Source organism: Musca autumnalis, unplaced genomic scaffold (assembly GCF_047663935.1).
Source record: "Musca autumnalis isolate F117 unplaced genomic scaffold, ASM4766393v1 scaffold_2, whole genome shotgun sequence".
Taxonomy (NCBI): Eukaryota; Metazoa; Arthropoda; class Insecta; order Diptera; family Muscidae; genus Musca; species Musca autumnalis.
Window position 1 is genome coordinate 206841162 of NW_027411755.1, and position 13674 is coordinate 206854835.

General features: G+C 36.6%; 1 protein-coding gene across 2 annotated transcripts in view; it reads left to right on the plus strand.

Moving 5' to 3' along the window:
• The window catches only part of grp (serine/threonine-protein kinase grp), a 191826-nt gene extending 179086 nt beyond the window's left edge, over positions 1–12740 (plus strand). For both annotated transcript variants that reach the window (XM_073970680.1, XM_073970681.1), the window contains exons 7-8: positions 3124–3333; positions 11053–12740. In XM_073970680.1, the coding sequence (XP_073826781.1) occupies positions 3124–3333; positions 11053–11720 (878 nt within the window). In that variant the 3' untranslated portion in view covers positions 11721–12740. The remainder of the gene's footprint in view (positions 1–3123; positions 3334–11052) is intronic.
• Positions 12741–13674: the final 934 nt, after the last annotated feature.

Genomic DNA, 13674 nt, shown 5'->3' on the forward strand with positions numbered 1-13674 from the left:
AGCAAAGCCTGACTATGAAAGTAGAAGATCCCGTCTTTACTATGATGCAAACTATGTCGGCGCAGGTAACCAAATAACGGAGATATCGCAATAGTCGGTAATACATTTTTTTATTTTTCCATTTTTCTATTTTTTTGGAAATCACGCTACAGGTCGCAATATTGATCGGATCGTCACGAAAATTTTAGGGTTAATGGGGGTCTCACAGATGAAGAAGCATATTGATTTTGATGATGGTCGGATAATATTTAGGGGTCGGAATGGGCACACACTTATTTGGAGAAAGGTCAACGTTTTATTTCAAAGCCAATATCTCTGTTTCTTTAAGAGGTATATCAAAAGCAAAATCTGGCAAGGAAAGTAGAAAATATCACCTTTACAACGATGTAAATCAGGTTGTCGTCGGTGGTCAAATAGCAGGGATATGGCAATAGTCGATAATGCATCCCATTTCCGATTTTTTGTAATCACGCCACAGGTCGCAATTTTGATCGGATGGTCACGAAATTTTGGGGGTTAATGGGGGTCCCAAATAGAAAGAAGCCTATTGATTTTGATGATAGTCGGATAATATTCAGGGGTCGGAATGGGCAAACACTTATTTGGAGAAAGGTCAACGTTTTATTTCAAAGCCAATATCTCTGTTTCTTTAAGAGGTATATCAAAAGCAAAATCTGGCAAGGAAAGTAGAAAATATCACCTTTACAACGATGTAAATTAGGTTGTCATAGGTGGTCAAATAGCAGGGATATGGCAATAGTCGATAATGCATCCCATTTCCGATTTTTTTGTAATCACGCCACAGGTCGCAATTTTGATCGGATCGTCACGAAAGTTTAGGGGTTAATGGGGGTCCCAAAAAGGGGGAAAAAGCCTACTGATTTTAATGATGGTCGGATAATATTCAAGGGTCGGAATGGGCAAAAACTTATTTGGAGAAAAGGTCTACGTTTTATTTCAAGGCCCATATCTCTGTTTCTTTAAGAGGTATATCAAAAGCAAAACCTGGCAAGAAAAGTAGAAAATATCACCTTTACAACGATGTAAAGTAGGTTGTCGTAGCTGCTCAAACAACAGAGATATCGCAATAGTCGGTAATGCATCCTATTTTCCGATTTGTTTGTAATCACGCTACAGGTCGCAATTTTAATCGGATCGTCACGAATTTTTTGGGAGTTGATGCGGGTCCCACATAGGAAGAAGCTTATTGATTTTGGTGATAGCCGGATAATATTTAGGGGTCGGAATGGGGAAAAACTCATTTGGAGACAAATTCAAAGTTTTATTCTTTGTGAATATATTGGCTTCTAGTAGGGGTATTCCAACGACAAAGCCTGTCAATGAAAGAAGAAAATATTACCTTTACATTGGTGTAAAGCAGGTTGGTGAAGGTGGTCAAACAAGGGAGATACCACAATAGTCGGTAATGCATCCAATTCTTCCATTTTTTTGCAATCAAGCTACAGGTCGTAATTTTGATAGGATGGTCACGAAATTTTTGTTGCTTATGGGGGTCCCAGAGACAAAGAGGCATATTATTTTTGATTGTATTCGATATATATTCCCTAACAGAAATGTTTACCAGTCTTTGCTCACTTGTATTATATCTAAACTTAGTTTCATGGGGCAATACCGGTCCACAACTTCCGGTACTTCTCCCCAATTTCACTAAAAGCTAGGACGATATCGCTTGACTGGGGCAACCAATTTGGTCCAAACTTTGGATCTCCTTATATTTTGTCAAAATTTAGTGTAACTTCCCTAAAGGTACCTCCCCCACAAAAGTTCATCATTTGCGTTTTAGTGCAGTTAATTCCTAATCCACATTTTTGTCGGCAAGTTCAAATGTCCACAAATTGCCACAAAATTCTGAGATAGGTGATAGTTTCACTTCACGTTTGCTGAGGGTATATATCTGTTGGCAAAGCCTACTGACACTTTTTTACTTGTTTTTGTATTAGTGCGGCTTATAAGTAAATTCTCAGACTAATTAAATTGGTTCTATTGGAATTTTCATTACTAATGGATACATCAGCATACTATCAAAGCTGTTGCCTTTATTTTCAACTTCTGTAGTGCGATTCGACTGCTTTTTATTCATCGCTAACATACCAAAAAAATCGGTAATTACCGAAATTATAAGCATTTTAATTTTACAGACAATTGTCTGTAACTCAAAAAATGAGTTAGAAGTGCGATTCTCTAACTCATTTTTTGATAATGTTCGATTAATGATGTCAATATCATAGACATTACGAAGAAACATGTGCTATTTTCTGTTTAGTGTGTCACTAATTCTCCAACATTATCACTTAATAGGTTCTTATCTTGTCATAGCCTCGTTATTTCTGGAACAGATTACATTTAATCCAGAGGTGAACAAATCTAAGCGGGACTCAATGAGCCAGGCATAGGACAACCTTGGGTATAAATAGTAGTTAATGTGTTTTTAAAGTATAATTCCCCTGGAGCTATTTATGTGGGATGTTGTTTTTAAATTTTTGTAATCTTCTGGTTCTAAAAACTCTTCGCATTCAACATTTAATTTGTTTTTAATAGTGAAAACTTGTGTTATTATTTATAAATATTGTATTATTATTCTTATTGTATATATTGTGTGTGTGTCACCATTGTCATTCATGTTATCATTGTTATGTGGAATCACCAGCCAAATCACAAAAAAGAAATAAATAAAATATGCCTCCAACAAAAGAAAAAAGAAATGCAACAAATTTACTCACCATTCAAGAAATTATGCTTTCGTGTTTGTTTTTGTTTGTCATACAAAATCATTTTTGCTGTTTCTTTGGTATTCTAGCTGTAGATTTTCTTGTTTGGAAAACTATTTTTAAATATCATCTAAAGCTTTTATACCAAAGCTCCAGCTTAAATTGCTTGTCATCACCCCCACAACCACCGCCACCGACTGCACCATCAAATGCAAATTAAAAAAATTATATATAAAATATCAGCAAAAAATAACCACCCATGTGTTTATCACTCAACAGCAAATGCCATATAAATGTCACCCATCATAAATATAACGAAAAATTGCACATAAATATTTAAGGATATTTTATACAATTTATTAATATTTGTTTTCTTTTATATATATTCATTTAGAACTGCCTTGGGATGAACCATCGGTCCAGTGTCAAGAATTCATCAACTGGAAGGATAATGATCGTTGGTCCACACAGACACCCTGGAGTAAATTGGATACCTTGGCTATATCGCTGCTACGCAAAGTGCTGGCCACTAATCCCAACTATCGTTTGACCCTGGATAAAATTATGGCCCATAAATGGTGCCACATGGAATTCAGAGATAATGGTAAGTATTTGGAGAAGGGAATTGTTAATAGTTGTTATATTTTAAGAGTGAATTTTAAAGTGTGAATCAGTGTAAATAGAGAGTTACTAAAAAATATGTTTAAAACAGTGCTATTTGTTCTAATTAAAATGAGAGAAGTTCAAGTTTAATGACCTGTTTCACTAAAACGATTCAAAGTCAAATTCGTTCGAACTGCTTACTATCAAAGTTCTGTTTTTTTGAGAATATTTAATAAATTTTTGTTTTTAGTTAAACAAAAATTTGTACAATAACAAAAGTTTAGTAGTAATTCGCATGAATTTAAAATTTGAATCGTCTTAGAAAAACTGGCCAGACGTTTTTGCCATATTACCAAGATTAAACCCTATAACTTTGTGAAACTCTAAGCGCTTTGTGTCATAAGATTTGTCTCAGTTTACAAGAAATTGAAATTTTAGCAAAAATTTAATCTTTGTGCTGTTTAAATTTGTGTTTGTTTTAAATAAAAACTGTGCGCTTTATTTTATTGAATGCGTTGAAAACTTTGGTTCAGGTACTTAGTGACTCTCAATGTTATTTAAATTATTCTGGGGTTCACTTTGTACCTGGCCTGACGTTTTCAAAAACCTCTAGACAAAATTTCGTGCTAAATATAATTTAAAAAAAATCCTTTCATAAGACTGCGTAACTTATCATAGCTTTGGCGCTTTAGCTGTATGATAGATTTGATACCTTCATAAAGCTAGATTACCAAAGCATTGAAAATACGCTAAAATCTTCGAAAAAAATTGGTAAAAAATATTTGTAAATTTTGTGAAATGTTTTAAGAATTATTTTTTTAATTGTTAGGGTTCAATAAGTAATCTATGTTGGTTGTTAGAATGTCTAGTGTAGGCCATTAAAAGACTATTGCTTTGTTCCAGAACCTGCAAGAAGCTACTATTTTTTACTACGATAACATTTTTTCCTTTATGTTATCGGAAAAAATAGTAAAAATTAGTAGATTCTTGCAGTATTGGAACAGACCTTATATTTATAAGCAACAAAACAATATAATAATACTTACATATGTTCCCACAATCATCCCCGAAGGGACCAACTTCTCTGACATCAATGAGTGCACCCCGATTCATATTAGCTTAATGATTTGTTGTTGTTGTTTTTGTAATAGCATATAAACCTACGCAGAAGCATAGGTTTGATGCTGGGTTGGCAGCCGCTGGCCGGAACGCTATGGTTTCGGGTCAACCCGGTGTGAAAGAACCCGCTGCCGTGGGATTGACCGATTTGGTAGACACTTTTTATCGACGAGTCCGAGAGAATGACAAAAATAATCAGGTCGCTTACATTACAGGGGGGTGCTTTTGCCACCGTCGAACATGCGATGTGGTCTGGTCTAAAAATTGTTTCCGGGAATTCAGTATTGCATTCAGCCGGATATGCGTTCCATTGCACCACGTCGACAACCAAATTTTGGACACAATTAAGCGAATTTAACTAAGCAAGTCAAGAAGTGCAGTCAAGTCCAAATTCAGAATGCAATCCTTCGGTTTGCTCCATGACGTATATACAAATACAACTCTAGGAATTTCCAAAATTAAAACAGTCTCTAGTCGCAAGAAACGTTCATGTCACTAATTATATGAGTGATGAATTCTATAAATTTCTCATCATGACAGACATTTTTTGCTGACCATTTTGGTTCTTATCCAATGTGGCAGACTCTCTCAAATGACCCCTCACTAACAATCAATAAAAAAACCCAAGCCGAATGGCAATCGGATCCGGTAAAAACGTAGGGGAAAAGGGATTATGGTTAGGGGTTACTATGATTTTTTTTCAAAGAAACTACCAATATTTTTAAAAAGGTCTTTCTTTCATCTGAGAGAGCATATCTTATACTACTTTTGGAATTTTTGTTGTTGAAAAATATTGCATAGTCTTGTGGTAAATGGCTACCTGCGAATCCTTTTGTTGTAAAAGCGTTTTTTTACGGCGACAACGATAGCTTGATAAAGAATGGGCCGATCTTCGTATGTTTTTGTGGGCAGTTAGACAAGATTTTTTTGTATTTAATAAGCTCATCAAAATGTATGAAGATTGTTCCATTCGTTTTCGAGCTTACGTTGGCACCGACTTCAGAAATGTCATTTCGAGAAAACGCATTTCAAGTTATGCCTCTACACACAAAACACCATGGGTTCTTCACTTTGAACGGTCATATCTTCGCCAATTTTGCTCCGATCGACTAGACTTTACTATCTGTACTTCAAATTATGCCAATAAAATTTTGTTTGATTTGTTATAGCCACTTAAGGTTCCTGCAATATGTTATCAAGACCCCAGAACCTTGGGAAAAGGAAGTAAGATGAAATCTCATGGACACAAGACCAAATAGCCTCTGTCCTTTCTTTGATTGTAAGTTTAGGACACCGACAGAGGAATCATCGACTGTTTCAGTCTCTTCTATACTTCACATAGCCTGCAGTACCCAATGTTTTTGTCCACCACTTATTTGACATAGATATAATGCTGCAATGACAAGTTATGACCCCAACCACAATTCTAGGAATCCCACGGTAGCGGTTTCTTCGTACCGGATTGACCAGAAACCAAAAACGTTTCTTTAAGGGTTTCTCTGCGTTTATCTTATGGGGTTTATAGAGAAAGAAGCCAAGCAACAGCAGTCCTCTGCCTGAATATCAGAGGATTTTTGGAACCTATACTTTTAAAAAGTCTTAGAATTAATCGAGAAGGCCCCTAATCCCTTTAAAGCAGCCGGGCTAGGTACATACATACCCAGCAAAATGTTTGCCTCCAAAGATGCAGTTAAATGATATGTACAAGTGATCTGGATGTGCATCAAATTATGCATTTTCACTGATGATTTTTACAAGAGCTTGACTACTGAAAGATGCACTCAAAAGCACTGCATTTTAACTAACCCTTTGGCACTGCATTTTAACTGACCCTTTGGCATTGCATTTTAACTAACCCTTTTGCACTGCATTTTAACTGACCCTCTGGCACTGCATTTTAACTGACCCTTTGGCATTGCATTTTAACTAACCCTTTGGGGTAGAATAGGAGGCAGTCCAAAGCACGTGTTTGGTACAGGCATTCTGCGGAAATTGTGCAAGCCATTACAAAATATGCCAGAACAAATAAAATGCATTTATTATTTGTGCAAAACAAAAATATTAACAACTTTATTACATTAACACAAATTATGAAAATTCTCCATTGAATTCAATCGCAAACATGGGTGTTTCCTCCGCTTGCATTTGTTCCAAGCTGAACTGTTTTTGCTTCATTTGCTAAATGGGTTGTCTTCCCATCACCAGTTAAGATTTCGACACGTACTCCAACAGCACTACATTCGGAAATTTTCTTCTGGTGAGTTGCCGGAAAAATGTTCACAAATTTAATATTATTTAAATATTAAATATTATTTAGTTTGTATTAACAAATGTTTGGACATGTTAACACGGTTATCTCTTTTTGGAAAATGAAAGCCGCTGCCTGTAGAGATGTACAATCTGATTTATGTACATATAGGGATCTCTAACAACTGCTAATAAAATGTAGCGAACGGAGTGCCTTTTTCACGACTCCGTTTGGACTGCATCCGGATGCTGTTAAATTGTGAGGAATTGGGGTGCCTTTTTCACGACTCCGTTGAACTGCATCCGGATGTTGCTAAAATGTGACAAGTGGATGTGATTCTTTGGATTGCATCCAAATGCGGTTAAAATGTGAGGACTGGAGTGCCTTTTTCACGACTCCAGTTGAACTGCATCAAAACATGCCGTGACAGAACTAGTCCACATTGCACTACTTCCAATTTATTTTGCTGGGTATGTATACTGTAACTACTCTACCTGCGAAGACCGCCAGTTCCACTAGTCCACTCATTCATATACTATCTCTCTCTCTGTTTGCCCAATCTGGCTATCTTTCCCCTGGAGAAATCTTATATGTCAAAGCCGTGAACAACGCTACACGTTAAGATCCTTGAGCCTTAAAGCACATATGGATGATTGATACTGCACTGGACTATCCAAGGGTTGAATATTCAGTACAACATTCAATGCTGCGTGAGGTACAATTTTTATTGCTCCATTAATGAGAACTGTAGTGCGATTCTCTAACTCATTTTTGAGTTATCGATAAATGTCGGTAAAATTAAAACGCTAAATTAATAATGAAAAGTTTTAATTTAAGTTGACAACACTCTTGTTATCGGTAGGACTTAACGACTACTACATTTTTGTCGCTACCTTACCGAAAAATGTCGTTAATCATCGAAGTTATAAGCGTTTTAATTTTACCCATTTTTGTCGGTAACTCAAAAAATGAGTTACAGAATTCCACTACTGACGCTGTATTAATTAGGGCATGTCACAAAACGAGGCTGACATCATAGACATGATAGGGCAGACCCCCGATATTTCTTCCACTCATAGATCATATTGGAATATAGTGTACATCGGTCCACTCCATTTCAAAATTTTTCGCAAAATTGGAGTTTAAGGACATTTCACGGTTGCAGCAGGTTGTCCTCTCGGTAGCTATTATAACAGTACTTCCTGAGATAATCGCCCAAGAGCTCTTAAAACCCTGCCGGCAACAACAAAAATGACTGCTTGACCCAATAACTTACGTATTGAACATCCGATTTAGGCGAAACTTCCACAAAGTAGCATTTCATCCAAACGTATATTCAGTTCCAGCATGGTCTATATCGAATAATACCTTCTATCTCCCTTACAAAAAATATAAAAGACAATGAATAGGAAAGATTCGTCGTTGGAGACGTGTGTAGAGTTGAGAATGTAGAAAAATTGAAGAATGACAACCCTTCACAATAAAGGTAATTTTGATGAATGCTCTCACTTGGGAATGCTCTAGTCTATTTCCCCCGTGCAATTTATTAGATGTGTCTTACTTGCAAGTTCTATCGAATGCGGCAGTGACCAGTTATCTACATTGGAAATGAGGATTTCAGATTTAATAGAAAAGGACTTAAGTGCTTCATGAGCAGCTTGGCAAAAACAATCCACAAAAACCACGATATATCTTTCCGCACTTACTACCCACCTCACAATTCTAGAGCTTCGCAGTAGCCAGTCCTCAGTTTTTATCGGATACTTTAATCCTCACATTGTATGCCAGTGTCCTCTTCCATTTTTGAGCCATGAATCAGTATAAATGGATAGACTTTTCTAAAAATGTCTGCCGTGTTGAAGCTATAGATTGGTGCGATATAGTCGCTAGTTTTAGAACCAATTTTCGGGTTGCTTGCATGTTCTAAGTGTGATGAAATGAGTCACTATGCACTTCTGCAAGGGAGAAATGGAACCACTTCGTCCAATGGTTGCAGATTTCGAATCGCATTCCCATGTGGTGTACTTCTGACAGCTTCAGTGATTAGGGGCATTACTTTGATTATGTACTATGTTCAGTTACGGAGCGCTACCACCATACAAGACATACATTTGTTATGATAGGGAGGCAGATCAAATTTCAATACAATCAAATTATTATATAAGGTTTGTGTCCCAGCTTAGGTTAGGTTAAAGGACAAGCAGCTGTCATACAGACAGCCACTCCACTCGGAGACCTTGTGGTCCATTGTATTCATCTTGTTAAAGTACTTAAAGATTAAGTTGTAGAAAAGAAAATAGTAGGTGCCATAGGTGGAAGCACAAAGGTATATAGTAGAATTTGAGAGATATCGAAAGATTATATACGATTTAGGTTTAGAGAAGAGAGAGAGTTTGCTATGTTATGGCGAGTAGAAGCAGGGTTGTTCGCTCGGTTTGACCGAAGATTGTCAGAGATTGGATCGTGTGTTCCCCTATGATTCTCATTCTACGAGTCACGAGCATTAGACATCGGCATAATAAGAGTGCGATCGTCTCCGTCTCCTTCTTATCCTCGCACAACCTGCAGTAGTCAACATCAAGGCAAATATAGAAGGTAGCCGATTCGGCGAATTGCTACAACAAAGCAACTTTTGCCGTAACATAATACGTCAAAATTTGTAAAGAGAATCAATTCGCCTTGGCGCTTAAATTTGCAGCGATTTAGCTTCGGCCAATCAGAACAAGATGTTTGTTTACATTTCACAATTTTATTTGACATTTCATATTCAATCAGCTGATACGAGTCGGCTACATTCTTTAATGTGCCTTGGTCAACATCATCATCTAGTTCCCTCTTGCAGCACATCGCCCTTACTCTGCAGTGACCCGTGATTACTCCTACAGTTAGTTTCAGATCGGATTTCCCTATGGAAATGCCTTGGAAACCCTACAACAGGGTTCGTTGTTCTGGCATCTTTGTTCTAACTGCCGCATGCAATGGCACAAGGGTGGTTGACTCAGATCCGCAAGGCTCCATTTCATCCGCTTTTTCATTTCCCTCGATATTGCATTGGACCACAGGACCCATCACAAAATAAGAATTGATTTAAAGCGCCGCAGACTTGATTTAGTGGAATCTAGGTGATTTGAGGGCCGCTTGACCATCCACATAGATAGTCACCGGTCCAGCTATGTCCCCTTCAATGATTCTTATCAACTCTGCTGCTTTAATGACAGCAAAGATTTCGGCTTGAAAGACACTAAAATTTTCTTTCAACCTGTAGGAGAGCCGTAGATTGAAGGTATCACTGTTGTTGTAGCAGCATGGCAGCCGCTGGCCGAAACTCTATGGTTTCGGGTCAATCCGGTACGTTAGAACTCGCTGCCGTGGGTATCGCTATAGACGCCGGGCCCTGTTCCCTTTTCCATCTTGGAGCCACCGGTATATACCTCTATACTGGGTAGAGGTGGAGAGTTGTGGGTCCAGGCCTTCCTGTTGGGTATCCGAACATAAATCTCGTCGAAGTGTAATTGTGGTGATATACATATAATCACTGATAACCTCCGATCCCAATGATAGTCCAGATCGTCGCAAAATAGCAGCGTGGCCATATTCGGAGTTGCACCATGAATTTATCTCCTTGAGTCGGAGAGCACTCTTTGCTGCCAGCTCTTGCACCACAAGATTCAACGGATCAAGATCCGGTAGTACATTGAGGGCAGCTTGTGGAGTGTTTTTCATGGCACCGGCAATTAAAAGTGATGCCGCTCTTTGAACTGTGTTTATTTTGTGAAGAAAGGATGTCTCCCTTGTCCCGTCTGGGATGTTTGTGGAACAATTATTATTATACTATTTTAATACACGACATTATGATGCTTCAGCCTGGCGGCAGATCCTGCCATGGGCATTAAAATCGTTTTGTATTTATTAACAGTTAAATTTTATTTTACAACAGTGGGCTGTCAATAGCCAACCAAAATATGTTTTTTTATGTTATCTTCTTGAACGAATTTTTTGTTTTTTAATTGTGTTTATTTACTTTTTACAGTGTTTTATTTAACTTGTTTTTAACTTGTTTTTTTTTTAATTTGCTTTGTGTTGTGTTTTGTTTGTGCTTATTTATGATTTTTGCATATTATTTGATCTTTGGTGATTTTAGCTGTATGGTTGTTTTCATAAAACTTTAGATTCCATAGAGCTTTATTACCAAAAACCAAATGATGTTTGCGTTTTATTGTTCAACATTTTATTTACTTTTTAATTCCTAGTGAAGTGAAATCCTCTGTTACTCAAATCTAACAGAAACCCCCAAAAAATATCAATCTCCCAACCCTTTATAACCTCTTGTTTTATTACACTTGTTTTCCACAGATCGTGCTCGTGATTTGGTCGACTCAGCTGCCGCCTTGGAAATACGTTCACCGAAAGCCAAAAGACCGCGACAAATGTCCAGCAATCACAGTGGTAGCGGTAGTAACCTTGATGATTCGATTTCACGTAATTATTGTTCACAACCCTTGCCAGTATTACGCAATGATCTGGAAGCCCCAGCAAATCCTCAAGAAGCTGACAATCTACCGGCAGCAGCACGTGAACATCGTTTAGGTTTCTGTTTCTCACAGCCGGCAATGTTGGATGATTTACTCCTTTGCACACAAATGAATCAAACACAATCGGCATCACAAAACCTATTCCAACGTTTGGTACGTCGTATGACACGATTCTTTGTTTCAACACGCCATGATGACACCATTAAACGATTACGGGCCACAATTGAAAAGTTGGGTTACACATATAAAATTTGTGAAGATAATCTTGTGGTGACCATTAGTACGATAGATAAATCGAAATTGAATCTGGTGTTTAAGGCTCATATCATAGAAATGGATGGTAAAATTCTGCTAGATTTCCGCCTATCGAAAGGTTGTGGTTTAGAATTTAAACGTCGTTTTATACGTATCAAACAGCTGATGGAGGATATTGTGCAAAAGGGCCCCGTTACATGGCCCATTGCAATTGCCACAAATTGTGTGCCCTAAAGAGGGGAGGAGGAGGAGGCAGAAAAAGGAGAAGAAGCGGACTTTAGAAACTAGCCACCAACATATTTTAAAGGTTGTTTTTCTTTTCTATTACTTTTTAAAGGAAATTATTTTGCCTAAGTTATTTTTTACTATTTCTTTAATTCTATTTATTATCGTTTAAAGATGCTACAACAAAACAAAAAATGTAAAGTTAGCTAACCTATAATGTTGAATCGTGTTATTTTGGAAATATTTTTTTTAAATGTAGCAACATCTACCTATTTATACTAACAATGTTCTAAACTACATTTAGTTTGTACTCGTCTTATAACTTTTCTTAATGTTATTTCTTATTTTATTCTCTAAACCTAAGGTATTTATTGGTTATAAGAGATATTTCTATAAGTAATTGTCACAAATTTACCATTTAGAACATTTTACATTAGACTAGAAGGAACTGAAAATTCTACACGCATTATGCGCATTTAAACAAGAATTTTCCGGTAGCAGTAGTGCGATTCTCTAACTCATTTTTGAGTTACCGACAAAAATCGTTAAAATTAAAACGCAAAATTATGAATGAAAAGTTCAAAAATGTTTACAACACTCTCGCTACCGTTAGAACTTTACGAATACTTTTTATTCGTCGCTAACTTGCCGAAAAAGGTCGTTAATTACCGAAATCATAAGCATTTTAATTTTACCGATTTTTGACGGTAACTCAAAAAATGTTTTAGAGAATCGCACTACTGAACACAACAATTATTGTTGTTGATTGAAAATGTTTTAAGTTTGTATATTAATCTTATAACCGATAAATACATTTTCAGACCTTTGCTTAATATATTCATTCATGTTTCCTTTTGTGTCCACCTTATTTAAATTGTAACTCTCCGAAAAAGTGGAGTTGTGTCTTGAACTACAGAAATGCCTTAAATGTAGACTCGTTGTTTATTTTTTTATGTGTACGAATATTATTTATATACTAAAGTGAACTGTGAACAAATAAAAATGTATTTTTTATAAATAAAAATTAAATTAAATGTTTGTTTTAATAATTGCAGTCGAACTTCTCTATAACGTTGGGTAAGGTCTATGTTCTAGAGAGAAATTATGTTCTGATAGAGAAACTGTTTTGTGTAATACAATTTCATTTGAGCTTTTAAAAAATCGTTACAGTATTCATTATAGAGGGCTTCGATATATAGAAGATCGACGGTGTCAATAAACAGTGAGTTAGGTAGGATATACCTATAGTGCGATTCTCTAAATAATTTTTTGAGTTACCCACAAATGTCGGTAAAATTAAAACGCAAAATTATGAATGAAAAGTTCCAAAAAAATTTACAACACTGTTGCTATCAGTAGAACTTTACGACTGTTTTCTTTTCTTCGCTAAGTTACCGAAAAATATCGTTAATTACCGAAGCATTTTAAATTTACCTATATTTGTCGGTAACTGAAAAAATGAGTTAGAGAATCGCACTACTAGGCTCTCGCTATATGAATGTAGGCTAGGTATACGACTTGTTTGAAGTCTTTATTATATGTAAACAAGTAAAAAAGTGTCAGTCGGCTTTGCCGACAGATAGATACCCTCAGCCAATGTGAAGTGAAACTTTCACCTACGGACAGATCGAATGTATTAAAGGTCTCTTTAGAATTTTGTGGCCCTTTTTGGGCATTTGAACTTGCCGTCAAAAATGTGTATTAGGAATTAACTGCACTAAGACACAAATGTCGAACTTTTGTAGGGCATGTACCCTTAGGGAGGACCGATATGGGCCAATTTAGAATTTAAACTAAAATATTAGGATATCCAAAGTGCTCTCCGACCGCCACATATGGTGACATGGGGGTTTTTTTTACACCTTTCGGGCTGTTTTCCCAAGAAATATGGACTTGCCCCTAAAAAAACTTTTACCGTCGTAATGGATGTAGCGAATGCAAGTTGCTTCAACAAAAATCAAAG